Source organism: Lagenorhynchus albirostris, chromosome 17, assembly GCF_949774975.1.
Source record: "Lagenorhynchus albirostris chromosome 17, mLagAlb1.1, whole genome shotgun sequence".
Taxonomy (NCBI): Eukaryota; Metazoa; Chordata; class Mammalia; order Artiodactyla; family Delphinidae; genus Lagenorhynchus; species Lagenorhynchus albirostris.
The window spans coordinates 78967555-78994105 of record NC_083111.1 but is presented as its reverse complement, the minus strand read 5'-3'; the positions used below and the strand labels follow the sequence as shown (position 1 = coordinate 78994105).

The window sequence follows — 26551 nt, the reverse complement described above, 5'->3', positions numbered from 1 at the left end:
GTGGAAGTAAAATCAGGTCATTTAATAAAGGTAGAGAAATTATACTGTCTGGGGAGACCAAAGACAAAGACAAAACAGGGAGAGCAAGCTGGTGGGATTTCGGGGTGTTTACATGCCTTTGACATAGGAGCGAGGTGAGCCCGGCATCCAGTGGGAGCTTGGGCGCACCTGGGCGCTGCTGAGGACGCTGCTGTCCCGGGGCTCCTGGCACTGGTGGGCCGAGGCTGCCATCTCCGTGAGGGTCTCCAGGATCGGATGCTGAGCCATGGGGCCACAGGCATTCGGCTTCAGAACTACTTTTCCAAAGTCCATTTACACAGTCATCGTGTGAGAGTGACGGCTGCCCCAAGTCCCCTCTGCCCTGTGGCATCGTAGTCATTTTATCCACGGTAGGGAGGTGGGGTGTAATGCTCTTACACCAGGGTTTAATTTGTATTTCCCTGATGACCAGCGAAGCTGAACACCTTTCACGTGGTTTTGGATACTCAGGTCCTTTGTCGTACCAGTGCTTTGTCCTTTTTTCCCGGTGGGTGTTCTGCCTTCTCTCTGTCTCTGTTTCTCTCTGTCTGTGTGTCTGTCTCTCTCGCTGTCTGTCTGCCCCTCTCTCCTGACTTGCAGGGTGTCTTTGATCCTGAGTGTAAGTTCTTTGCTGGAACTGTGTGGTGTGAATATCCCCTCCTACTCTACCCGCTGCCTTTACACTCTCTCAGCCATGTCCTTGGATAAACACAAGTGCTTCATTTTAGTATGGTTCACCTAATCATTCTTTTCTTTTATGGTCATTGCGTTTGTGTCTCTGAGTCTTTGGGGAATTTTGATGATCCTACCTTAATCACATCCTTTCTTCCCTTTCTCTCCTATTTTCAGGAGCAAACACATATGGATTAGGTAGAAAATGCCTCCCTGACATGAAATACCTTCATCTGGTATTCTGAAGTCAATTAAGTGGTTAAAGGGGTTGGTTGATGTTTGAACAAGCGAACATTGAATGACAGAAAATTGCAGAGTACATAATGGTAAAAATTTTCACATCTCCTGTGATTTACCTTGCCTTCACAGCTTAGCAACTGGAAAATATCTCTTCCTTTTCTCAAATAAACCCAAATGGTAACCACGTGTCCATTATTCATTACAAACTTGCTTCTTTCCGAAGCACAGCTCCTCAGGGTTCTCCTTTGGAAACCCCTGCTGTCCCTGCGCCCCAGGCCCCGTATCCCTGGCCTCTGCCCCAAGCTTCAGCCTCAGCCACCTCTCCCCTTAAACTCTCATCACGTTGACCGTTAGGAGCTAGTTTCAGTTTCCTGGACGTTTGTGCTGTCTCTCTAAACTTGAGGATAAACCATCTCCTCTCACTAGGAGCCGACTTGCTAACTTCTGTTCCTGCCTTTGCCTCCTCTTCTGCAGTTAACGTATCCTGGGGTTTCTGCTTCGTGGTCACTCTGGGAAGCCTTCCTAGACTGGGTGACTGGGGCCCCCCCTTTGTCGTCTCAGAGGCCCGGGTGACTTCTGAGGAGCCCCTTTCATTCCGAGTTGTCATTGCTTGTGGTCTGGTCTCCCTCCAACCAGGTGCGAGTCTCTCAAAGGCAGCGAGTGCGTTCCCCTACCTTTGGTGTTCTTACGCTTTTGAACTCTTACGGAACTTATTCTTTGTATCAGCCATTCCCTCCCTCTCGAACCTTTCATTATAAAAATATTCCAACATACAGAAAAGCGGAGAGAATTTTACAGTGAACACTGCAAACCCACCGTCTATTCTATAATGTTTGGCTATCCAGCCTCCTATCCATCCATTGATCTATCTTGGTTTTTTTGCGTCGTTCAAAATAAGTTGTAGATTTCTGTGCATTTTACCCATTAATACTTTAGCATGCATATCATTAATTAGACTTCAAGTTTGTTTACTTTTCTTTGGTAAGATGTATATGGGGTGAAATACACAAACCTTAAGTTACCATTTGATAAGTTTTGACAAGTACGTGTGTCTCACCCAAACTCTTATCAAGATATATCACAGACCATTCTCATCACCTCAGAAAATCCTCTCATGGCCCTTTCCAGCCAATCCCTGCTCAACCTGAGAGGTGGCCACTCTCCGTATTTACCTGGTCAGCCCTCGCTCATCGTTTACTGGCAGCGATGTGGGAGGTTGGAAACGCTCATGGGAACCAGGCAGAATCCCTGGAGAAGCCTCCGGGGCTGGGTCCTTCCAACACTGTCAGCAGTCACCTTCTCGCCCAGCTCTCAGTTTAGCCTCTTCGAGGGCAGGGGGTCAAGTATTATTACCCTCACTCTATGGATAGGGAAGGTGAAGGCCGAAGAGGTTAAATGACGTATCTGGGATCACAGCTGGTTCTATCATGTATAGCACGGGCTGGCCATTCAAAACAACACGTTTGCAAGTGAAAAATTAAAGCTGTCATTCTTTTTTAATTCTCATCCCGAGCTGCCATACATTTACATGTGGAATTAAAGTAATGAAAATAAACCATCTGCTTCCAAAATATACAAAGGGAATAATTCCTGTCACTTATATTCTACAGGACCAAAAAGCTGTCAGAATCAATAAATGATGTACTATGAGTGTGAAGACGGGAAAATGTCTTAAACCGGGAACACGAGTGAGCTCCTTGTGAAGCTCTTCCACAGGGAATTAAACGCTGCCTCCTCCGGGGTCCGTATTATTTTCTTTGTAGCGCTGTTGGGGTTATTTTATGTCTCAGCAGTAATAATAACTTTTACTTTCTAGCACTCACCACATGCCAGCTGAGTGGTATTTCAGGTAGTTTTTTCTCATTAGGTAAAAACGACACCTGTAAGAGGCCTTTCTGGGGTAGGGGTGGTCTGTTTACCTCGCTGCTGCAGCGCCGGGGCCCGGGAACTAAGAACAGTGCTTGTCACGAGGAGGTGCTGAGTGAACCCGGCGAGAGTTCCCGCCACACAGGTTGTTGCGCGGCTGGCGCGTTAATGCAGGACACAGGAGCGCTAAGGACGACCCTGAGCATGAAGTGCCCACGTCTTGCCTGCTCCGAGGGTGCTGACTGCTCTCGGTGTTTCTGCCTGCAGGTGGTCTGCGTGCGCGGGGCCTTGGCCACGTGGGAGGCCTGCCTGCGAGCCCCACGTCTTCCCCTCCTCTTCCTGCCACCTGTCAGGGGCCCTTGCAGTTCTCTGGTCATGCCCTCACTCCCCTCTGATTGACCCCCTTTTCTTCAGATAAAGAAAAGTTTCCTGTTGTGTTTTTTTTTTTTTTAATGATGTTTGCTGTGGGTTTGTCATATATGGCCTCTATTATGTTGAGGTAGGTTCCCTCTATGCCCACTTTCTGGAGAGTTTTTATCATAAATTGGTGTTGAATTTTGTCAAAAGCTTTTTCTGCATCTGTTGAGATGATCATATGGTTTTTATTCTTCAGTTTGTTCATATGGTATATCACATTGATCGGTTTGCGTATATTAAAGAATCCTTGCATCCCTGGGATAAATCCCACTTGATCATGGTGTATGATCCTTTTAATGTGTTGTTGGATTCTGTTTGTTAGTATTTTGTTGAGGATTTTTGTGTCTATATTCATCAGTGATATTGATCTGTAATTTTCTTTTTTTGTAGCATCTTTTTCTGGTTTTGGTATCAGGGTGATGGTGGCCTCATACAATGAGTTTGGGACTGTTCCTTCCTCTGCAGTTTTTTGGAAGGGTTTGAGAAAGATGGGGGTTAGCTCTGCTCTAAATGTTTGATAGAGTTCACCTGTGAAGCCATCTGGTCCTGGACTTTTGTTTGTTGGAAGATTTTTTTTTTTTTGCGGTATGCGGGCCTCTCACTGCTGTGGCCTCTCCCGTTGCGGATCACAGGCTCCGGACGCGCAGGCTCAGCGGCCGTGGCTCACGGGCCCAGCCGCTCCGCGGCATGTGGGATCTTCCCGGACTGGGACACGAACCCGTGTCCCCTGCATCAGCAGGCGGACTCTCAAACACTGCACCACCAGGGAAGACCCTGTTGGAAGATTTTTAATCACAGTTTCAATTTCATTACTTGTGATCCATCTGTTCATATTTTCTGTTTCATCCTGGTTCAGTCTTGGAAGGTTATACCTTTCTAAGAATTTGTCCATTTCTTCCAGGTTGTCCATTTTATTGGCATAGAGTTGCTTGTAGTAGTCTCTTAGGATGCTTTGTATTTCTGCGGTGTCTGTTTTAACTTCTTTTTCATTTCTAATTTTATTGATTTGAGTCCTCTCCCTCTTGATGAGTCTGGCTAATGGTTTATCAATTTTGTTTATCTTGTCAAAGAACCAGCTTTTCGTTTTATTGATCTTTGCTATTGTTTTCTTTGTTTCTATTTCATTTATTTCTTCTCTGATCTTTATGATTTCCTTCCTTCTGCTAACTTTGGATTTTTTTTATTCTTCTTTCTCTAGTTCCTTTAGGTGTAAGGTTAGATTGTTTATTTAAGACTTGTTTCTTGAGGTAGGCTTGTATTGCTATAAACTTCCCTCTTAGAACTGCTTTTGCTGCATCCCATAGGTTTTGGATTGTTGTGTTTTCATTGTCATTTGTCTCTAGGTATTTTCTGATTTCCTCTTTGATTTCTTCAGTGATCTCTTGGTTATTTAGTAACGTATTGTTTAGCCACCATGTGTTTGTGTTTTTTACGTTTTTTTCCCTGTAATTCATTTCTAATCTCATAGCATTGTGGTCAGAAAAGATGCTTGATATGATTTCAATTTTCTTAAATTTACTGAGGCTTGATTTGTGACCCAAGATGTGATCTATCCTGGAGAATGTTCTGTGCACACTTGAGAAGAAAGTGTAATCTGCTGTTTTTGGATGGAATGTCCTATAAATATCAATTAGCTCTATCTGGTCTATTGTGTCATTTAAAGCTTCTGTTTCCTTATTTATTTTCATTTTGGATGATCTGTCCATTGGTGTAAGTGAGGTGTCAAAGTCCCCCACTATTATTGTGTTACTGTCGATTTCCTCTTTTATAGCTGTTAGCAGTTGCCTTATGTATTGAGGTGCTCCATGTTGGGAGCATATATATTTATAATTGTTATATCTTCTTCTTGGATTGATCCCTTGATCATTATGTAGTGTCCTTCCTTGTCTCTTGTAACATTCTTTATTTTAAAGTCTATTTTATCTGATATGAGTATTGCTACTCCAGCTTTCTTTTGATTTCCATTTGCATGGAATATCTTTTTCCATCCCCTCACTTCCAGTCTGTATGTGTCCCTAGGTGTGAAGTGGGTCTCTTGTAGACAGCATATATATGGCTCTTGTTTTTGTATCCATTCAGCAAGCCTGTGTCTTTTGGTTGGAGCATTTAATCCATTCATGTTTAAGGTAATTACTGATTTGTATGTTCCTATGACCATTTTCTTAATTGTTTTGGGTTTGTTTTCGTAGGTCCTTTTCTTCTCTTGTGTTTCCCACTTAGAGAGTTCCTTTAGCTTTTGTTGTAGAGCTGGTTTGGTGGTGCTGAATTCTCTTAGCTTTTGCTTGTCTGTAAAACTTTTGATTTCTCCATCGAATCTGAATGAGATCCTTGCCGGGTAGAGTAATCTTGGTTGTAGGTTCTTCCATTTCATCACTTTAAATATGTCATGCCACTCCCTTCTGGCTTGTAGAGTTTCTGCTGAGAAATCAGCTGTTAACCTTATGGGAGTTCCCTTGTATGTTATTTGTTGTTTTTCCCTTGCTGCTTTCAATAATTTTTCTTTGTCTTTAATTTTTGCCAGTTTGATTACTGTGTGTCTCAGCATGTTTCTCCTTGGGTTCATCCTGTATGGGACTCTGTTTGCTTCCTGGACTTGGGTGGCTATTTCCTTTCCCATGTTAGGGAAGTTTTCAACGATAATCTCTTCAAATATTTTCTCGGGTCCTTTCTCTCTCTCTTCTCCTTCTGAGACCCCTATAATGCGAATGTTGTTACGTTTAATGTTGTCCCAGAGGTCTCTTAAGCTGTCTTCATTTCTTTTCATTCATAGCAGTGAATTCCACCATTCTGTCTTCCAGGTCACTTATCCGTTCTTTTGCCTCAGTTATTCTGCTATTGATTTCCTTCTAGTGTATTTTTAATTTCAGTAATTGTATTGTTCATCTCTGTTTGTTTGTTCTTTAATTCTTCTAGGTCTTTGTTAAACATTTCTTGCATCTGCTTGATCTTTGCCTCCATTCTTTTTCCGAGGTCCTGGATCATCTTCACTATCATTCTGAATTCTTTTTCTGGAAGGTTGCCTATCTCCACTTTGTTTGGTTGTTTTTCTGGGGTTTTATCTTGTTCCTTCATCTGGTACATAGCCCTCTGCCTTTTCATCTTGTCTATCTTTCTGTGAATGTGGTTTTTGTTCCACAGGCTGCAGGATTGTAGTTCTTCTTGCTTCTGCTGTCTGCCCTCTGGTGGATGAGGCTGTCTCCCTGTTGTGTTTTTCTCCTCCATCTTCCTTGCTTTCCTGTCTTGTTCTAATCCCTGCTCTTACAGACTCACGGAGTGAAGTAAGTCAGAAAAAGAAAAACAAATACCGTATGCTAACACATATATGTGGAATAATAATAATAAAAAAAGGTTCTGAAGAACCTAGGGGCAGGACAGAGATGCAGATGTAGAGAATGGATTTGAGGACCTGGGAAGGGGGAAGGGGAAGCTGGGACGAAGTGAGAGAGTGGCGTGGACATATATATACTACCAAATGTAAAATAGATGGCTAGTGGGAAGCAGCCGCATAGCACAGGGAGATCAGCTCGGTGCTTTGTGACCACCTAGAGGAATGGGGTAGGGAGGGTGGGAGGGAGACATAAGAGGGAGGAGGTATGGGGATATATGTATACGTATAGCTGATTCACTTTGTTATACAGCAGAAATTAACACACCATTGTAAAGCAATTATATTCCAATAAAGATGTTAAAAAAAAAAGAAAAATAATCCTTTTGCATTTGCAGTATATGGTAGGGATCAGGGACACTTCAGAGACACACAGACCTTTGTGGGCCTCTCAGGGGTCTGAACTGCCATCTGGGCACTTGTGGGGCACGTGTGTTCCCCCATCACAAGCTCCTGACCTGGAGCTGAGTATTTACAATCCACCCCATCAGGACAGGGATCACCCGCCCATGTCATGGAGTGATTCTAATTGCAGTCTCTTTGTGAGCACGTCTCTATTTTTAGGTTGTCACAGAGCCAAACTTCTGCCTTTACTTAAGTAATCATAAATTTTATTATAATTAAGCCCAAATTGACATGAATTTATTGTATTTGCTTTTCAATAAATCTTCTGAGATACCCGTGAGTGTGTGTACAAACACAAATATACACATACCTGTGTACATAAATACATATACACATCCCTTAATTTCTTTATACTTCCCGCTTAATTTTTTGACAAAAAGCAACGGCTCCTTGTGGGTATAATGAACAGCTCATAAGTGTTTTGACTGAGGTGCCGTTCCCTGCTGCTTCCTGCTCTCATCAGCATTGTGGCAAAGTCTCTGCAATTAGAAGCACGCATGAAAGGTCCTCAGATGTTGAAGGTCAGCAGCAGTAATGACTCCTCTGGTAGTGTCCGTGTCACATAACCAGTATGACTTGACTGCATGAAACTAAACTCTAGCCTTAAAATGATGACTATTATTTCCGAAACCGAATTCCACAGGGGGGAAAATTAGTGACATATGCTACTCTCTTGGTTTATGTTTATCTTGTTATTCCTGATAGCTTATCATTATATAGGATTTTGAAAAGCCCCTCTGGACTTTCCATTTTGTAGCACAGTAATGAAGGAAAGAACCAGAAAGGTCCACTTTTGAGGCGTAAAAACATATTAAATCCGACAATGAAGCTATTCGGTTTTCTGTCCTGCTGCAGCTGGAGGAGAGTCTGTGCGCTGTGAATTCCTCTAAATACCTTAGTGGTTTGGCTGCAGAAGGTGAATAAGCTGTTCCCCATGGGTGGACTTGCCTGTTGTCTGAATGTGTCACTCTTAAGCCACGGAACTTTAACACAGAAATAAGCAGTGCAGCTAGCGCCCTTTCTGAGTATACCCTAAGCTTGGAGGCAGTGGGTTACTGAACGCAGGGCTTTGAACCTTATTTAGCTACTGGCCTTTTCTGGGGCTGGGGGCGGGGGTTGGGTGGCATTTTTCAGGTCTCTTCTTGAGCTGTGCCGTTTGCCTGCGCACGTAGCGGGAGCAGCCAGCGCGGTTCCACGCGGCTTGCGTGCCGCCCTTGACCCTTTCCTGTTGCTCTGCTGTTCCCTCTGTCAGGGCAGGTGGTAGCACGGCCTCTCTTCAGCCGGTGACTTGAGAGATGGGTTTTGGAGTCGGATGGGTTTGGCTCCCAGCCCCTTGCTGTTAGTGACCCCTGCGTGGCTGCCCTGAGCAGGCCGCTGAGTGCTTGTGGGTTAGCGTTGCAGCCTGGGCACCCCTGGCCCAGCCCTGCTCTCATCTGGTGATTCCAGAAGGACTGGTAGTGCCTCTGGGGTGCCCAGCACAGTGCCTGGCACGTGGTGGGTGATGGGTACCTGCTAAGTTCCCTTCCCTTTAAGTGGGGAAATGAGCTGCTGCTTCTGCTTCGTGATAGCTGCACAGGGGGAGTGTCTGTGGGGCTGGGAAGCCAGCACTCAGCGTGGGCGGGGCCGACTTGAAATACACAAACTCCCGCTGCGCCTGAGGCAGGCAGGTGCCTGGGTCCACGTTTCCTGGGTTCATCTCTCCTTGAGCTGTTCAGAAGCCATCTTAGCTTTCTCTTTGCGCTCAACTTTTTCCTGGAATGGTGAAATTTAACGATCCCCAGATGAGCAAGGGTGTTCTGGCATTAAACCCTGCTCATCCCACAGCAAACGAAAGCAGAAGAGGTGAGATGGTGAGAAGCAGCCTGGGAGGCCGTGGGCAGCTCTGACAGTGGGGAGCTTGCTGGCTCCTCTGTCCCTGGCCACCCAGGGGAACCTGTTAGCTGATTGACTGTCAGGACCCAAGGGGCTCGCTAAGGAGCCCGCTGAAGGCCCATGAAGGAGTTAACAGTAAGAGTTACCCTCCCTGCCAAGTTTTCTAGTCTTTTTTCGAGTTGCTTGTGTTATGGCATTTTTATGTAATTCTTAAAAAAACCTCACACACACAAACACTTTGTGGCAATACAGGGCAAAACTTAAAAAATAAATCTCATAAAAAAGCGTTTTTTTTCCTTCTTAGCATGGTCAAAGTGTACAAGTGTCTTGGGGAAAAAAGACTCAGTTTCTTCAATGTCTCCTGCAGCGTTCATGCCACACCCCGCCTGCACGTTTGGGTGAGGACAGAAGCAGAGGAGAGCTGGGAGGAGGTCGCATGGGGTTGGTGGGCCAGGCACTCCCGGCAGAAGAGGCAGCACGTGTGGGTGGTAGTAGGGGCACAGCGGGTGAACGTGGGGAAGGGGAGGAGGAAAGGCAGGGGTGAACCCGGACTGTTCTTCCCAAGGCATTTCAGTCCTGTCAGGACCCACGTATGATGGTGCAGCAGGAGATGCGCTGAGAGCCCTCACCTAGTTTCTGCCCGTCCATGGGAACAGAACTGAATGAGAGCCCGGGTCTTGGCGCCTGGGTTTCAGAAGTGGCCCAATAGAAGCTTTGAGGGGGGGGGGCCTTTGCGGGGCCTCAGTATCTTGGCCGGTATTGCCATTTCATAGGAAGGTTGGCCAGAGCTGCTGTGGCAGATGGAGAGGCTGGTTAAAGAAGTTAGCACGCACTGCTATAGTCCTGGGGCTTCCAGGAAGCAGGGCCCGAACGGTTTTCTGCCCTGGCTTCATGTTGCCTGGTATGTCATATACCCTTCTATCCCAAGTTAGTCTGTGGGATTGAAAAATAAAGACAAAGAATGTATTAACCTGGTTCACACATACTTATAGAATGTGAGTTACTGGGTCATCGAGAGGATTTTGGTACCATTAGTGCTTTGGGAGGGAAGGCAGTAACTTCCGTTGTGGAGTCGGATGCTGGCAAAATACCCAGAGAGTAACATATCCAGCAGGACTAGAGGTCAGGTCAGTTTGTAAAACTTAATCAGACGAGGCTCCTGCCGCATACTCAAAATCGTCGCCAGCAAACATCTAGAATCTGTGTGTTCCGTACAGTATTCATTCTATAGGAGGAGGGTGATAAGAGCGTGTATGTGAGGAGTTTTGAGTGTAATGTCCATTAAATGCGTCACATGCACAGGAGAGTGTGTAGACACATACACGCCAAGTCCAGAGTCAACCCCACGGGTCCCACTGCTCTTTAACCTGCCTGGCCTCTCCTCATCTTCAGGTCTGGTCTGATTAGCAGTCTCTCCCGGAGGTTTTCCCTGGATCTGTGCTTGCTGTCAGGTGCCCAAGTGTCCCGGCCTGCAGTGATTAATCGTTCACGTTGTCCTGAAATCTTACCTCCCAGGAACCAGCACTCTCAGCAGTCCCATCACCCTTTTCCCAGCTGCCCCTCTGTGTTTAGATCATTCTGAAATAATGTAGTAATATCAGTCTACTAAAAAATCTGAACACCCTGTAAACTAGTGGAATTGGTGATGCTGCTGTGCACCGGACACTTAATTGAGCACTTGTTGTATGCCAGGTCCTCTACTTCCCAGCTGGATGACCTCCAGCAAGGACGTGCACTTCCTTGGTTTCCAAGGGGAATAAATGACCACAACTCCGCTGGGTTATTGTGAGGATTAAGTGAGATAACTCACATGTGGAAAGTGTCTGGTGTTCAATGAATAACTAAGTGAATAAATGAATGTGATGTGGCTTCTAAACACCTCTCAAGGACGCCTCCCCTGATCTGTTCCTATTTAAGGATACCCTGAGGATAAGTGTGCTCTATTAGACGTGTTCTGAGTGGAACTCAGCCAGTTCTGGAGGGAGCACACCCTGGACAGGAAGACATGAACTTACTTTGCGTTTATAGCACAGTTTGGCCTCGTGTTCTTGCAGTTAGCGAACCTCACAGGTCTTTCTTCTTCAATATGGACCTCGATCAAGCTCCCTGTCTTCCACTGGACTCGTGCAATGTTGGTTTCTGGGTCCCAAGAGGGTGACTTTATTTTCTAACCCCACCTTGATGGCCTTCGCGCAGGAGGTGAGTGTCATGGCTCTAGAATCATTTGGATCTAGAGCTCTGGCACTTTTCCCTCGTTTTGGACCATGGGCAGGTTACTCTCTCTAGGTGTCCGTTGCCTTATTCCGACGGAGGGGATTTAGCACAGAGAGTCGGTTTGTTTAAAGGGAGGTGGTAAGGGAACCCAGAGGCGGGAACAGCAGCAGGTTGCTCCCCTGTCTGGGACTGAGGGACAGCAGGAGGGGGGATTAGCGAGGCGGATTAGGGGACTGAGAAGTACAGCGGGAAGCCCTCCCGTTCACCTCGCTGGTGTGGAGGGATTCCCGCCCCAGGGCCAGGAGGATGGACACACACGTAGTGCCCGATGCTGGATGGATGGGATCACAGCCCGCCATGCAGGGAACAGAGGGAAACCAGAGGCTGCAGGGAGGCAGGCTTTGTATTGTCAACAAGGTGGGGTGTCCCCTGGTTCCCACAGGGGGCTGTGCTTGGCTGGCAGGGAACTGAAACCCGCCCTCAGGGCTAAGCGGGAGCTTCGTCTGGTCCCCAGGATAGGAGGGTTGTTTGTCAGGGGACCGTATCCCCGGGAGCAGAGTCAGGAGGAGAACTTGCAGTGAGGTTGTTCCAGGCCCTCCTGGTTTCACCACATGTCAAGGCAGTGGTAATATTGGACTTGATCCTAGGCCTTAAACACCCGTTCCTCCCGGTCTGTAATGAAGCAGGGATCGTCTGGCAGGAGGGGGAGCCACACAGGTGACACAGCTGCTTCCATTTGACACAACCGGTGCCCCCCCACCCCCACCCCATCTCCTTCCTGGGCTCCTTCCTCCTCTCAGCACATTTCAGCTTTAGTGTATACAGTGCTTTACAGACACCACTTAGTTTAATCTGTAAAACAGCCGTGTGATGTAGGAGTTGTCACCCCTACTTCATACACAAAGAAATGTTGACATGGACGAATCATCACTCCCCATCCAGCTCTAGGTGGTCAGAGTCAAAAAGGCGTCAAACCCAAGGCCGTCTGACTCCGCAGAGCTAAGGATGCACCCCTGCCCCCCAAAAGGCCCTTTCTGATTTTGTGTTCCTGTTTCCTGAAGAGTGTCTCTCTCCCACTAAACGTGGATCTGTTTCTCTTTAAGGCGATAGAACATAGAAAGTACTGGTTGAGCTCTGACTCTGTTCATGAGAACAAGAGTGCATGGCTCTTGTTGGGGAGAGAAAGCTGCTTCATGGGGGCAGTGCTCATAGAAACAGGCCTTGGAACAGCTGTGATTCTGGAATTCTCTGGTACTTTGATCCATCACTTTTTTTTCTTTTTTTTTCTTTTTTTTTTTTTGCGGTATGCGGGCCTCTCCCGTTGCGGAGCACAGGCTCAGCGGCCATGGCTCACGGGCCCAGCCGCTCCGTGGCATGTAGGATCCTCCTGGACCGGGGCATGAACCCGTGTCCCCTGCACCGGCAGGCGGACTCTCAACCACCGCACCACCAGAGAAGCCCAGATCCATCACATTTTAAATGGTTTGCATCTTTCTTTGCTTCTGAAGGTGCATCCAAATTTTCTCCCGGGTTAGTTAAGTCTCCTGCTGCCTCAGTTGCATCCTCATTATCACCTTTATTACTGTCATTGTAGAAAAATTATATGGTGACTTCCTGAGCTGGAAACTAGAAGAAACCCTTGCCCAGTTTCCCTTGCAACCTGGAAAGGTGGCCACTTTCACCGTCAGCATCAAAGTGAAGCTGGATTTCTCTTGCCAAGAGAATCTCCTCCAAGACCTCAGTGACGGTAAGTTCCTCCCCAGTTTTGATCAGCACGTCGCGGTCCCCAGTCACATGGTAGCGATCACCTTGCCTCGAGCCCCGCTGCTCTCTCGGTAACGTGCTTGTCGTTCATTAGCTCTAGCGGCTTGAGACTTCTCCTGGGCACGTACTTAATGAGTGAGTTACTGTGCACAGGGAAAGTGATAAAAGTACTTTTCAGTTGAACGATTTCTTAATTCACACTCTTTACTATTTTGTGCTCATTTGCCAGGAGGTCATCCTAAATTAGTGGAATGTAGGAATGACTGCATTTTTCTTCAAGCATAACTGCTGTGATCCCTTAGACATCTAATTAGCTGTGATTATGAAGTTCTCCTTCAAAGTCTAACGATTTCTATAAGGAAATGGAGTGTGGAGAAAAATGAGAATTTATTTTTGTTATAACATTAGGACTAGCTGATTAGGGGTAAGATTCCATAGATTAATTATGTCCGATGATACAGCATGCATTCATACTTTCATTGGGAGTCATCGTGGGGTGTGTTAGTTAGCTCAGGCTGCCACAAGAGAATACCACAGACAGTATGGCTACAATTACAAACTTCTTTTCTCATAGTTGTGGAGGCTGGAAGTCTGAGATCAAGGCGCCAGCATGGCCAGGTTCTGGTGAGGGCCCTTTCCTGGCCTGCACACAGCTGCCTTCTCACCGTGTCCTCACGCGGCAGAGCGAGCCTGGTGTCTCTTCCCCTTCTTAGAAGGACGCCAGTTTTATCAGACTAAGGCCCCACCCTGTGGCCTCATTTAACTTTTGTTACCTCCTCACGGGCCCTGTCTTCAATTATAGTCACAGTGGAGGTTAGGGCTTCACCATATGAATTTGGGGGGCCACATTCAGTCAAAGGGTGTTATTGGAGACGGTCAACGGATTCTGTTACTAGAACTTAGCAACTATGTGACTTTGACTTCTTTGTGCCTTAATCTGATAAGATGACAGTAATACCCATTTCTACAGTTGTTGTGAGGATTTGCCCTTCACCTGGAACATGGTAAGGGGTCAACAAGTGTTAGTTATATCCCCCCCCCACCCCCATTACAAGACATTTAACCACCTCTTATTAGAGACAAGCACTTGACCGGGCTCTTGGAAAACAGAGATGGGTGAGTCAAGGTCTGTCCCCTGGGCAGTAGTAATAACAGCAGCTAACATTTAAGAGGTGTGCATAGATCAACTTGCTGAACCCTCACAGCAGCCCTATGAAATAGGTGCTATTAATAGCTCTGTTTTACAAATAGGGACAGTAAGGCATAGAGAGGTTGTGCAGTTTTTCCAAGGTCACACAGCTAGGAAGTGGCAAAGCTGGGTTGTGAAGCCAGGCAGCCTGACTCCAGAGTCTGTCCTCGTAACTACTCTGTGGCCTGTTGTTGCCCAGAGGGTCAGCCAGAAAAATAAATATGTGATTGGAACACCCTGAGACTCGGGTGTAACTGAGATGCAGCTCACTTTGTCAGTAGGGTCCTGCAGGGAGGGCCTCCCAGAGCTGGTGTGTGACTTGGGCCTGAACTGGGGAGTATCCTAGAAGAAGAAAAAAGCCTGTGCTCCACAGGTCTTTCAAGGAGCAGCAGGTACCGAGGCCCGGAGATCTCTGGCCAGTGATGCAGTGGGATTCACCTCCAGAGACTAGATGGACATACGTGTGGACGCAGACCTGATTATTCAGATCTCATTTCAGTTGTCTCCCTGGTGGAGAGGCTACCCGGACCGCGTCGGCTGGGCCAGCACGCCCTGCCCACTGTCATTCTTGTCGGGTCCCCCCACATTATGGACAGCTCCTGTTCCCTGGAAGTGTCTTGTTTGGTTTTTCCTGTCCTGCTGCCTCCGTCCTTTACCTTAGAAGTTTCACAGGGAGAAGGACCTCATCTGTCTTACTCAGGAGGTCCTGTATTCACATTACCTAGACGGTGTACCTGGAGGGAGGGGAGTGGATGAGCTCCTCTTCCCCTCCCCCCTCGGTGTGGAGGCTCCTCCCTCCTGACCTCGTCTGACCCTAATGACCTCCCAAAGGCCCCGCCTCCTAGTGCTGTCACATTGGGGTTAGGGCTTCAACACAGGGATTCTGGGGGGACACCTACTCTAAGTCCATAGCACGCTCCATGAAATTTCTTCTCCTGTACTCTCTGGAGTGTTTAAATAACCATTAAATTTTTCTTTTATATTATTAATGCAGGTAGGAAAATAAGTTTACTGTTGGACACACTAGAAATGGAAAATATCACGTGGATTTAACATTATACCAGAACTCAAAAAGTATCAGATGAAATGGATATTCTTTTCTGTCTCTAAATGGCTTTGTACCACTGGACTGCATCTTTCTATAAGTAGACAGAGGGTTACAGACAGAGTTTCTGACTTTTCTTTTTCCCAGGAAGGGAGTTTAGCAGAATCAGTGGTGCCTGACACCTGTCCAGGGAATGCTTGATGAGTTGTTGTCCCGGGGGTATGTCTGGGCAAGTGGATGCCTAGCTGAGACCATCTGGACGTGAGACGTGAAGGAAAGCTGATCGTTACTTGTGCTGCTGACATTTGGGGCAGGCTGCTCCTGAGAGGGAGAAGATGGAAGGCCTCCCGGTGGAGGCTGAAGCTGCTTTTGTTTTGGTGGCTCCTTGAGTTTACGTGTGCAATGTGGACATACTTTGTTATGTTTCTGCCTTTAGTTACAGAGCTCTGGAGGGTTGTCTCTGCCCTCTGTGCTGAAAGTAAAATTGCAACTTGGGATTTATAGTCTGAAAATACCTTCTTTTCTCTTTTAAAATAAAACCAAAGAGAGCTCGAAGTAGGTTTACCAAGTGGTTTGTAAATGTAAGGCTGGCCTAGGTTCCTGTCAGTTAGATATAGCACAGGTGTGCAGTAGAGCATGGTTATAATTAATTAGATGCCCTCTTGGGCTTCCCTGGTGGTGCAGTGGTTAAGAATCTGCCTGCCAATTAAGGGACACGGATAGGAGCCGTGGTTCAGGAAGATCCCACATGCCGCAGAGCAACTAAGCCCATGCGCCACAGCTACTGAGCCTGCGCTCTAGAGCCTGTGAGCCGCAACTACGGAAGCCCGCGCACCTAGAGCCCGTGCTCCACAACAGGAGGAGCCACCGCAATGAGAAGCCCGCGCACCGCAACGAAGAGTAGCCCCCGCTCGCTGCAACTAGAGAAAGCCTGCCTGCAGCAACGAAGACCCAATGCAGCCATAAATAAATAAATAAATAAATAAAAATTAGATGCCCTCTTTATTTATTTTTGTACTGATACATGTGTTTTTTTGTAATACAGTATCATAGTTTATGGCATTTATAGTAGAACAGAATCAGAATATACTTTTTTTTTAGAGTTTTTGTTTTTGTTTTTGATGTGGACCATTTTTTAAAGTCTTTACTCAATTTGTTACAATATTGCTTTTGTTCTATGTTTCGGCTCTTTGGCCACGAGGCATGTGAGATCCTAGCTCCCCAACCAGGGGTCCAGGGATCGAACCCGCCTGCATTGGAAGGCGAAGTTCTAACCACTGGACTGCCAGGGAAGTCCCAGAATATACTTTTTTATAGTGTGTTAAAGTAATAGACTTTTACATAAATTTGCATTAATGTATCTAGTGGTCTGGCAAATACAGTATTCTAAGTGAGACGCCCTCTCTATTGATAATGGTTAATAGACACTCCGGCTGGTCATTTACATAGCAAATCGTAGAGATTGAGACACAGAATCTTAATGTCCACACCCGGGCAAGCTCTGTAGAGGAAAGAAAAAGTTGGACACCAAGGCCCACAAAGGACTTCTGCAGAGTCTGGTCGGTGGATAATGAATGCGTTGCTCTGTGTAGTTCAGTCTGAGCAACCTGGAGCCTGTGGTTTAGCCCTTATTTGGAGACAGCTGTACACTCAGTGGCAGAGGCTCATTTGTGGCCTCTTGCAACTGGGAGATGCCCCACGGGTGGCACTTGGTCTGACAGTTTCAGAACCTCCAGCCGGGGACCCCTGTGGACCCGATTGGCTTTTTAGGCAGGGACTGACATTAACTATGGTTACTGAAACCAGATGCCATTTAAAAACCTTACAGAAATAAATGTAGCTATCATGCAAAGCAGGACACTGGATCCAGTGTGGGCTGTAGACAGATGGAAGAGAATTAATATTTGTTGAGCATTGTCAGATGCTGCATATCAGGTCTGGACCAGCGACTTTATTTGCATTATTTCTATTTAACCTTCCCAACAACTCTATAAAGTAGATGATTCCATTTTGTAAAGACAGGTGGGAGGACTATTCTGGATTAGAGGACATGGAAGAGATCTAACAATCAAATGCTATGTGCAATCCTTAATCGTATGCCGGATTAAAAAAAGACCCTGAAGACATTTTTGGGACCTCAGGATCCTGGCTGGGGCAAGAGAGAATCGGGTGTCTCGGTACTCGTCCCGCACAGCTGAGGAAGTACGGTCCTCGCTCCCACGTGCACCGCCCCCTGGGAGGAGCCCTGGGCTGACTCTGTCTCTCTGGGCACTGAGCTGCCGCCTTCGGGGAGGGTGACGTGGGTAGAGTCAGGCGGTGTCCCCGACCCTCTTCAGTGCGTCCAGTCTCAGAGTTTTGTGTGCTGGGCCTTCTCTGTTGGACCCCTGGACCTCCACCGAGGCCCTCTCGTGTGTGGGTGATGGTCCAAATTGGCGTTCTTGGGGGGAGAAGATGGCAGAAAACTCTTATTCTGCCACGATGATGATGCCACTCTCTGCAAAAGCGATTTTAAACTGTTTTCAGTGATTGTTGTGGCAGAGATAGTGTTGGTATGCTGAAACTGTGTGTGAATGTGGAATTAAGTAAATGATCAATTCTGTGATAATCTAATTCTAGCATCTGAATCTGGTCCTGAACGAGGGTTCTCATTTGGAAGAGATAACTGATGTAAGATGATAGAGATGAAGTAAAAACCTTGTAGTTTGGAATTTAAATAAAAGATATCAGTAAGAAATTATGGGATATTTAAAGATCTATCTGTCTATCTATCTACTCCAAGGCCTGGAAACCCAGCAGCAGTGAGCATTCCTAGCGCCCACATCATGGTGTTGAAAGAAACCAGGGCTTCTTGGAGAAGTGGCCACTTGCAGGTCTGGAGCAGGAACTGTCTGTAGTGAGGTGATCTGGGAACATCCTGTGAAACCTACAGCAGGGAAGCTGTCAGAGTGGATTTACTAAAGCTGTGTTAGGAGGACCCAACGTGAAGAGGCTGCCGCTGGCGGTCTGAGCACCAGCAGGGGCGATACCTGCGTTTCAGCCTTGGGTGCTTAGTGCCGTTAGAAAGAATTGCCAACCTTTGGCGAGTGATGGGGAACCAATTCATTATTTTAAAGATGATAGGTAGTGAGCATTCTGCCTTCCATGTAGATGTGCGGTTGGACAACCTAAGAGCTGGTGAGGACAGCTTCTCTTTATGGAAGTATGCCTGCTAACGCTTGAGAAGGGACGATAGAATTAGAAACCCTCCACTTTGCAGCTCCTAATAGATTATGGGTTGAGACCATGAGCATCTACCCAGCAAAACAAGAGACAGGCAGGCATTATGTCCTTCCTGACGGGAGAACACACACCTCCCGTGAGTTAGTGTTGCCCCCGCATCACACCTGAGTCTGATCAACTCTCCAGCTCTCATTGCCAGCTCACAGGAATCCTGCCGACAGAGAAACCCGTGAAGCTACTCCATTTCAGACTGCGGTTAACTCTGCAAACAACGTGGTTTCTTCAACGAGTAAATGACAAGAGAATAAAAGGGATGAAGCCCTGGAGATGGATGGTGGGGATGGTTTCTAGCTGTGGGACGCTGCCACCTCTCACAGCCATTCTGAAACAGTGTTTTGGGCCTGCGACGCTGTTGCTCTCCGCTGGCAGTGTCTGTCCATCCTTCGTGGCCTGCCGATCCCCACCTTATCACTTCCTCTCTTTATCACTTCCTCACGGCCCCTCCCTCGTGCTCGCTCATGGCCCGTGTGTCCCCTCGACACCTCTGAATGCTGTCACAGTTTCACGTCACGTCTCTCTACTCCCAATACCCAGCACAGGGCCTGGCTCAGAGAAGATCCTAGTAAATATTTATGGAGTTGAGGGGATGAAAGGAATGTTGTGAAGACAGATTGAGTGGTCCTGACCCTGAGTTCAGGGAGGGGAGAGCCGTCTGGGTGGGGACAGCCAGGTGCTGGCTGCTGGCCGCGGGGTCCTCGAACAGCGCCTGGCTGCGGCGTGAGCTGAACGCAGTGGGCAGGGATGGAGGCGGTGGGGTTGGGTATTCAGGAGAAGGAGGGCAGCCTGGTTAGAATGGTAGGTTCAGGCAGCTGTGGAAGGCCTGAAACTCCAGGGGAGTAACTCAGACTTCATTGGAAGATACTGGAGAGTCCCTGAAAGATTTTTGAAAAAAGGTTGATGTGATGGAGAATGTTGGGAGAAGGTGGGTAGGCAGATTGGAGGGGTAGCCCGAGATTCACCTGGTGCGATAGGTGACAGGTGTGAGGGTTCAAGGGTGAGGCACGCAGGTCTTGAGCAGGAGAGAGCCAGGTGGGCAGGAGAGGAAGGGATTCAGAAGACCGGCCGCTGCGTCTCTACCTGGAGGGCGTCCTTCCCGCTCTTCCCCGCGGCTGTCGCTGGAGGCCTCCGGTGTTTGTAGCACAGGATTTAGGAGCTGGTCCAGCATTTGGTGAGCTATTGGAATTTATTCTGCTCCCCACGGAAATGCTTCTTGCCTGAAATGTCTCTTGTTTGTTAAGCTAAAGACAAACTCTGCCTGTGGGAAGTTCGAATCATTTCAGTTTCTTTGTCCAGAGTTGGAGATTTGGGTTAAAAAAAAGCCATGTTTACAATTGGCATTTCGTTATGTTTTACTTCTTCATAATTTGATGATAAGAGATGCTTCGGCTTATCATTGTGGCCTGGGATTGGTTTTATGTGAGAGTCGTCGCTGTGGAATCTTCCGTGTTCCCTTTCCTGCCTTGTCTCTCTCCCCGATGACTGTGCCTGAAACCAGGGCATCGCTGAGTGTCTTTGCCCCGGTCTGCCGCTCTCTTCAAAAGGAAATACTAATTTTTGGGAAACTCCGTCTTACTTTTTAAGGAACAGTGACTCATCCTGAATTACCCAGAAACCAAAGACAAAGGTGGTTGGAATCTTAATGTCAGAAGATTTCTCTTTTTCTTTATAATTCCTACATGCCTGAGGCTTTCATAAACATGTGATTTTAAAGAAGATTTTCTTGAAACCTGGGTTTTTTTCTGAGGCTACAGGGTATGGAGGCTGGAAGGAGACGAAGCTGTACTGAGTGGCCCCCGTGTCTGGGCATGTGATGGAGGTGCTGAGGTTCTCTCCCTAACCCTGAGAAGTGGCTGGATGGTGACCTCCGGGTTTGGGCTCTGTACCCCCAGCTCTGTGGTTCCCCTCGGCTGTACCAGCTCCTAGCTGCTGAAACTGTCTGCATTTTTGGTCTTTCTCACTATAGCACCCCCATCCTGAGGGCAGGGCCAGGGACATCTTTGTCTTTTTTTTTTTTTTTGGCCGCGCTGTGTGGCAGGTGGGATTTTAGTTCCCCAGCCGGGGATTGAACCCAGACGCCCTGCACTGGAAGTGCGGAGTCTTAACCACTGGACCGCCAGGGAAGTCCCCATCTTTGTCTTTTAATTCCAGCTCCCAGCCTGGAGGCGGCTCCTCCCTCCTCACCTTGCTTTTCCTTCTTCCTCATGGCAGCTCTTGGTCAGTTCCATTTGCTGCTTCCTCCTTTCCCTCTTGACCATTACAGAGTGGACTTGCTCAGGGCTCCAGCCGAGATCCTCGTCTTCTTTCCTTCTAAGTTCGCTCTCTCACAACTTTCTCATCTTCCACATGGAGTCAGTGACTGTCTCCCGCACCCCACCCCCTGGCCAGACCTCTTCTCTGTACTCCTGGTCCGCGGATCCGACCGTGTGCTCCGAAGGCTCTCGGTTCTGGGGAAAAAGCGGCAGGTGAAGCTGGGGGGAGGTTTGCTTGGTGGCCGCCGTTCCCCTCCCCCAGCTGTGGGGGGCTTCCATCCCTGTCCTCGTGCTGCAGTCTGTGCTCTTCCCCTGCAGATGAAGGCTTGGACCCCATAGGGAGAGGGGAGGGGCTGGTGTGGGGCAGTGGCTCTGGTCCCCTCCCAACCGGCCCCAAGAGGAGCCCTCAGGATCCTTTTCCTGGGGGAGAAGCCTGCGTGGCGCGGACAGCAGCCCCCAGGGAGACTTCCTGCTCTCATAGCCGGTGCCAGACGTTTAGCAGTTCATTAGCAGCGTCTAGCTGAACCTTTTGCCTGGCTTTCAGAACCCACATAGGCACGTGTGCTGGGGTCCTACTTCTCCCTGTAGGTGCCTGTCCACAGATTTCAGGTTAGTTTCCCCTGTGACTTCACTTCTCTGATCAGTTCAGGAAAAGTTAATTTCCAGTTTATTCAGCTTTTTTCTTAAGGATGGAAGCAGTGCTTTTCTCAAATCTCAGCATTTCTAAGCGGTGATCAGAAGCCCACATCCTTTATTTTAAATCAGCCCTCCAGTCACTTTTGGACCGTGTTGGCCGTTTGTCAGACTGCACACTGCTCTTGTGTTCAGTGGGTTATCTGCTTTTGTTCTGAAGGAAAGGTTAATGGTGCACCTGCCAGCCTGCCCATCGTTATATTTAGCCTGCATCACCCACCAGCCTTCTGACTCACAGACCGTAATTTCACAGCACGGTGGCTCAGCTGAGGGAAAGGTCAGGCTGCTTCTGCTTCCTGGGGCTCTCGGGAGCATATCTGAGTGAGACAGAAAGCTGAGTTCTTGCCCGGCCATCTAATAACCTGTGGAGGGGCGCTGATCCCGTGGTCCCTGTTAGTCTGCAGGTGGGATGGTTGACTCAGCTCTGATTTAAATTCAGGTTGGAAAATAACTTGCTAAGCCACCAGGAGCGAATGAAAATCCAGGTGTTTGTCATTCATCAGCAACAGGTGATCCTATTGCAGGCAACCAGGGCTGAGGTCTTCTGGATCATTGATCTCACTGGTCGCATCACTGCCTTTCCAGTCAAGCTGGTGGTGACTCACTGGGAAGAAATTAGGTAGGTGTTCAGTTGAGGTGATTTAAGAAGGTTTTCCCGCTGCAGAGAGAAAGGGGTGATTTCTGTGGATCGCCGCAGGCTGGTATACTTCGAGCTCATGCTCGCGATTGCACCAAGTCTTATCAATTTTGTTTTCTAAGTCTCTACACATCCACCATCACTGCTCGGCTTAAAGCCCTGATAATTTCTCATCCGGACCATGAGCTGGGAGCCTTCTGACTGGTCTCCCAGCAGCTCATTTTGCACCCTCTTCGCCGTCTTCCATATTTTCCCTGCAGTCCTCTCTCCAGAGCAGAATCTGTTATGTCCTCCTTCTGCCGTGCACCTTCCAAGGGCTTTCCGTCGCCCTCAGATAAAGCCTCAAGTCTGGCTTTTGTGGTCTTGCCCTGGCCCGCCTGCGTGGCCTGCTTGCCCACCTGTCTCTTCTCCCTCATTTGGTTTGTATTCCAGAAATACTGAATGACTTGTATTTCTGACTTGCCATACGCCCTCTTAGGCCTCTTGCCTTTGAGTGTAGGCCGATAGATTCAAACTCTGCTGCACATTGGCATCAGCTGGGGATCTTTAAAAGCTCTGCCTGGCTTCCACCCCAGACCTTGTGATTTCATAGGCATGGGGTGTGACCTGGGTGTCAGGGTGTCCTAAAGTGTCCCAAGTGATTCCTATAAGCATTGGAGTGTGGGAACCACTGACATAGACTGTTTTTCTCCCTAAAAAACGTATTCTCTGAGTCTCCTGGCCTTCCTCAGGCAGACACAATGGCTGCTTATTTTCTGTTTCCTCTGAGAAGCTTTGCAATCTGGTGGGATATTGCATCACCCTTTAGATGACTGTTCAGGAGCTGTTTGGATATTTTCTGTCCTTTGGTCTTAAATTTTAGAATCAGTTTGTCATGTTCCTCATGGTAGCCTGTTAGAATATCGACTGGGACTGCATTGAACCTGTGGGTCAATTTGGGAGAAGATGGATACTTTTATGAGACTTAGTATTCATAACTATGAATATTGCCTCTTCATATATTTGTCTTCTTTCATGTCTTTCAATAACATTTTCTAATTTTTCTGTGATGGTCTTATAGTATTCTTCTAGAGTTATTCCTAGGTATGTTTATTATAAATGGTATTTTTGAGTCCTTTTCAATGGAAGTATAACTTACATGCAGTCATGAGCACAGTCGTGTACAGCTTGGTGAATTTATTTTTATTTATTTAACAGATCTTTATTGGAGTATAATTGCTTCACAATACTGTGTTAGTTTCTGTTGGACAACAAAGTGAATCAGCCATATGCCTACACATGTCCCCATATCCCCTCCCTCTTGAGCCTCCCTCCCCTCCACCCTACCCCACCCCTCTGGGTCATTGCAAAGCACCGAGCTGGTCTCCCTGTGCTGTGCTGCTGCTTCCCACCAGCCAACTATTTTACATTCGGTAGCGTATATATGTTGATGCTACTCTCACTTTGCCCCAGCCTCGCCCTCCCAACCCATGTTCTTAAGTCCATTTTCTATGTCTACCTCTTTATTCCTGCCCTGCAACTAGGTTTATCAGTACCCTTTTTTTTCTTTAGATTCCATATATATGTGTTAGCGAACGGTATTCGTTTTTCTCTTTCTGACTTAACTTCACTCTGTATGACAGGCTCTAGGTCCATCCACCTCACTATAAATAATTCAATTTTGTTTCTTTTTATGGCTGAGTAATATTCCACTGTATATATGTGCCACATCTTCTTTATCCATTCATCTGTCAATGGACATTTAGGTTGGTTCCATGTCCTGGCTATTGTAAATAGAGCTGCAGTGAACATTTTGGTATATGTCTCTTTTTGAATTACGGTTTTCTCAGGGTATATGCCCAGTAGTGGGATTGCTGGATCGTATGGTAGTTCTATTTTTAGTTTTTTAAGTAACCTCCATACTGTTCTCCATAGTGGTTGTATCAATTTACATTCCTACCAACAGTGTAGCAGGGTTCCCTTTTCAGCACACCCTTTCCAGCATTTATTGTTTCTAGATTTTTTGATGATGGCCATTCTGACTGGTGTGAGGTGATACCGCATTGTAGTTTTGATTTGCATTTCTCTAATAATTAGTGATGTTGAGCATCTTTTCATGTGCCTCTTGGCCGTCTGTATGTCTTCCTTGGTGAAATGTCTATTTAGGTCTTCTGCCCACTTTTTAACTGGATTGTTTCTTTGTTTTTTGATATTGAGCCCCATGAGCTGTTTGTATGTTTTGGAGACTAATCCTTTGTTGTTTCATTTGCAAATATTTTCTCCCATTCTGAGGGTTGTCTTTTTGTCTTGTTTATGGTTTCCTTTGCTGTGTAAAAGCTTTTAAGTTTAATTAAATCCCATTTGTTTATTTTTGTTTTTATTTCTGTTACTCTAAGAGGTGGGTCAAAAAAGATCTTGCTGTGGTTTATGTCAAAGAGTGTTTTTCCTATGTTTTTGTCTAAAAGTTTTATAGTGTCTGTTCTTACATTTAAGTCTTTAATCCATTTGGAGTTTATTTTTGTGTATGGTGTTAGGAAGTGTTCTAATTTCATTCTTTTACATGTAGCTTCCAGTTTTCCCAGCACCACTTATTGAAGAGGCTGTCTTTTCTCCATTGTATGTTCTTGCCTCCTTTGTCGTAAATTAGGTTCCCATATGTGTGTGGGTTTATCTCTGGGCTTTCTATCCTGTACCGTTGAAGTCAGGGAGCCTGATTTCTCCAACTCCGTTTTTCTTTCTCAAGATTGCTTTCGCTATTTGGGGTCTTCTTTGTTTCCATATAAATTGTAAGATTTTTTGTTCTAATTCTGTGAAGAATGCCATTGGTAGTTTGATAGGGATTGCACTGAATCTGTAGATTGCTTTGGGTAGTATAGTCATTTTCACAATATTGATTCTTCCAATCCAAGAACATGGTGTATTTCACCATCTCTTTATGTCATCTTTGATTTCTTTCATCAGTGTTTTAGTTTTCTAAGTACAGGTCTTTCGCCTCCTTAGGCAGGTTTATTCCTAGGTATTTTATTCTTTTTGTTTCAATGGTAAATGGGAGTGTTTCCTTAATTTCTCTTTCTGATTTTTCATTGTTGGTGTATAGGAATGCCAGAGATTTTTGTGCATTAATTTTGTATCCTGCAGCCTTACAAAATTCATTGATTAGCTCTGGTAGTTTTCTGGTGGCATCTTTAGGATTTTCTGTGTATAGTATCATGTTATCAGCAAACAGTACAGTTTTACTTATTCTTTTCCAATTTGTATTCCTTTTATTTCTTTCTCTTCTCTGATTGCTGTGGCTGGGACTTCCAAAACTATGTTGAATAAGAGTGGTGAGAGTGGACATCCTTGTCTTCTTCCTGATCTTAGTGGAAATGCTTTCAGTTTTTCACCGTTGAGTATGATACTTGCTGTGGGTTTGTCATATATGGCCTTTATTATGTTGAGGTAGGTGCCCTCTATCCCCATTTTCTGGAGAGTTTTTATCATAAATAGGTGTTGAATTTTGTCAAAAGATTTTTCTGCATCTATTGAGATGATCATATGGTTTTTATTCCTTAATTTGTTAATGTGGTGTATCACATTGATTGATTTGCGTATATTGAAGAATCCTTGCATCCCTGGGATAAATCCCACTTGATCATGGTGTATGATCCTCTTAATGTGCTCTTGGGTTCTGTTTGCTACTGTTTTGTTCAGGATTTTTGCATCTGTGTTCATCAGTGATATTGGTCTATAACTTTCTTTTTTTGTGGTATGTTTTTCTGGTTTTGGTATCAGGGTGATGGTGGCCTCATAGAATGAATTTGGGAGTGTTCCTCCCTCTGCTATATTTTGGAAGAGTTTGAGAAGGATAGGTGTTAGCTCTTCTCTAAATGTTTGATAGAATTCACCTGTGAAGCCATCTGATCCTGGACTTCTGTTTTCTGGAAGATTTTTAATTACGGTTTCAATTTCATTGCTTGTGATAGGTCTGTTTATGTTTTCTAATTCTTCCTGGTTCAGTCTTGGAAAATTGTACCTTTCCAAAATTTTGTCCATTTCTTCATGGTTGTCCATTATATAGGCATATAGTTGTTTTGTAGTAGTCTCTTAAAATCTTTTGTATTTCCACAGTGTCAGTTGTGATTTCTCCTTTTTCATTTCTAATTTTATTGATTTGTGTCCTCTCCCTTTTTTTCTTGATGAGTCTGGCTAAGGGTTTATCAATTTTGTTTATCTTCTCAAAGAACCAGCTTTTCATTTTATTGATCTTTGCTATTGTTCTCTTCATTTCTATTTCATTTATTTCTGCTCTGATTTTTATGATTTCTTTCCTTCTACTGACTTTGGGTTTTCTTTGTTCTTCTTTCTCTAGTTGTTTTAAGTGTGGGGCTAGACTGTTTATTTGAGATTTTTCTTGTTTCTTGAGGTGAGATTGTACTGCTATAAACTTCCCTCTTAGAACTGCTTTTGCTGCGTGCCATAGGTTTTGGGTTGTTGTGTTTTCATTGTCATTTGTTTCTATGTATTTTTTAATTTCTTCTTTGATTTCTTCATTGATCTCTTGGTTATTTAGTAGCACACTGTTTAGCCTCCATGTATTTGTGTTTTCTACAGTTTTTTTTTTTCCTGTAATCGATTTCCAGTCTCA

The 26551-nt window shown here is 46.0% G+C and overlaps 1 protein-coding gene across 6 annotated transcripts in view; it reads left to right on the top strand.

Moving 5' to 3' along the window:
• Positions 1-26551, top strand: part of TRAPPC9 (trafficking protein particle complex subunit 9) — a 526641-nt gene that overhangs the window by 152617 nt on the left and 347473 nt on the right. For all 6 annotated transcript variants that reach the window (XM_060127570.1, XM_060127568.1, XM_060127569.1 and 3 more), the window contains one exon: positions 12684-12836. In XM_060127570.1, coding sequence (XP_059983553.1) covers positions 12684-12836 — 153 coding nt within the window. The remainder of the gene's footprint in view (positions 1-12683; positions 12837-26551) is intronic.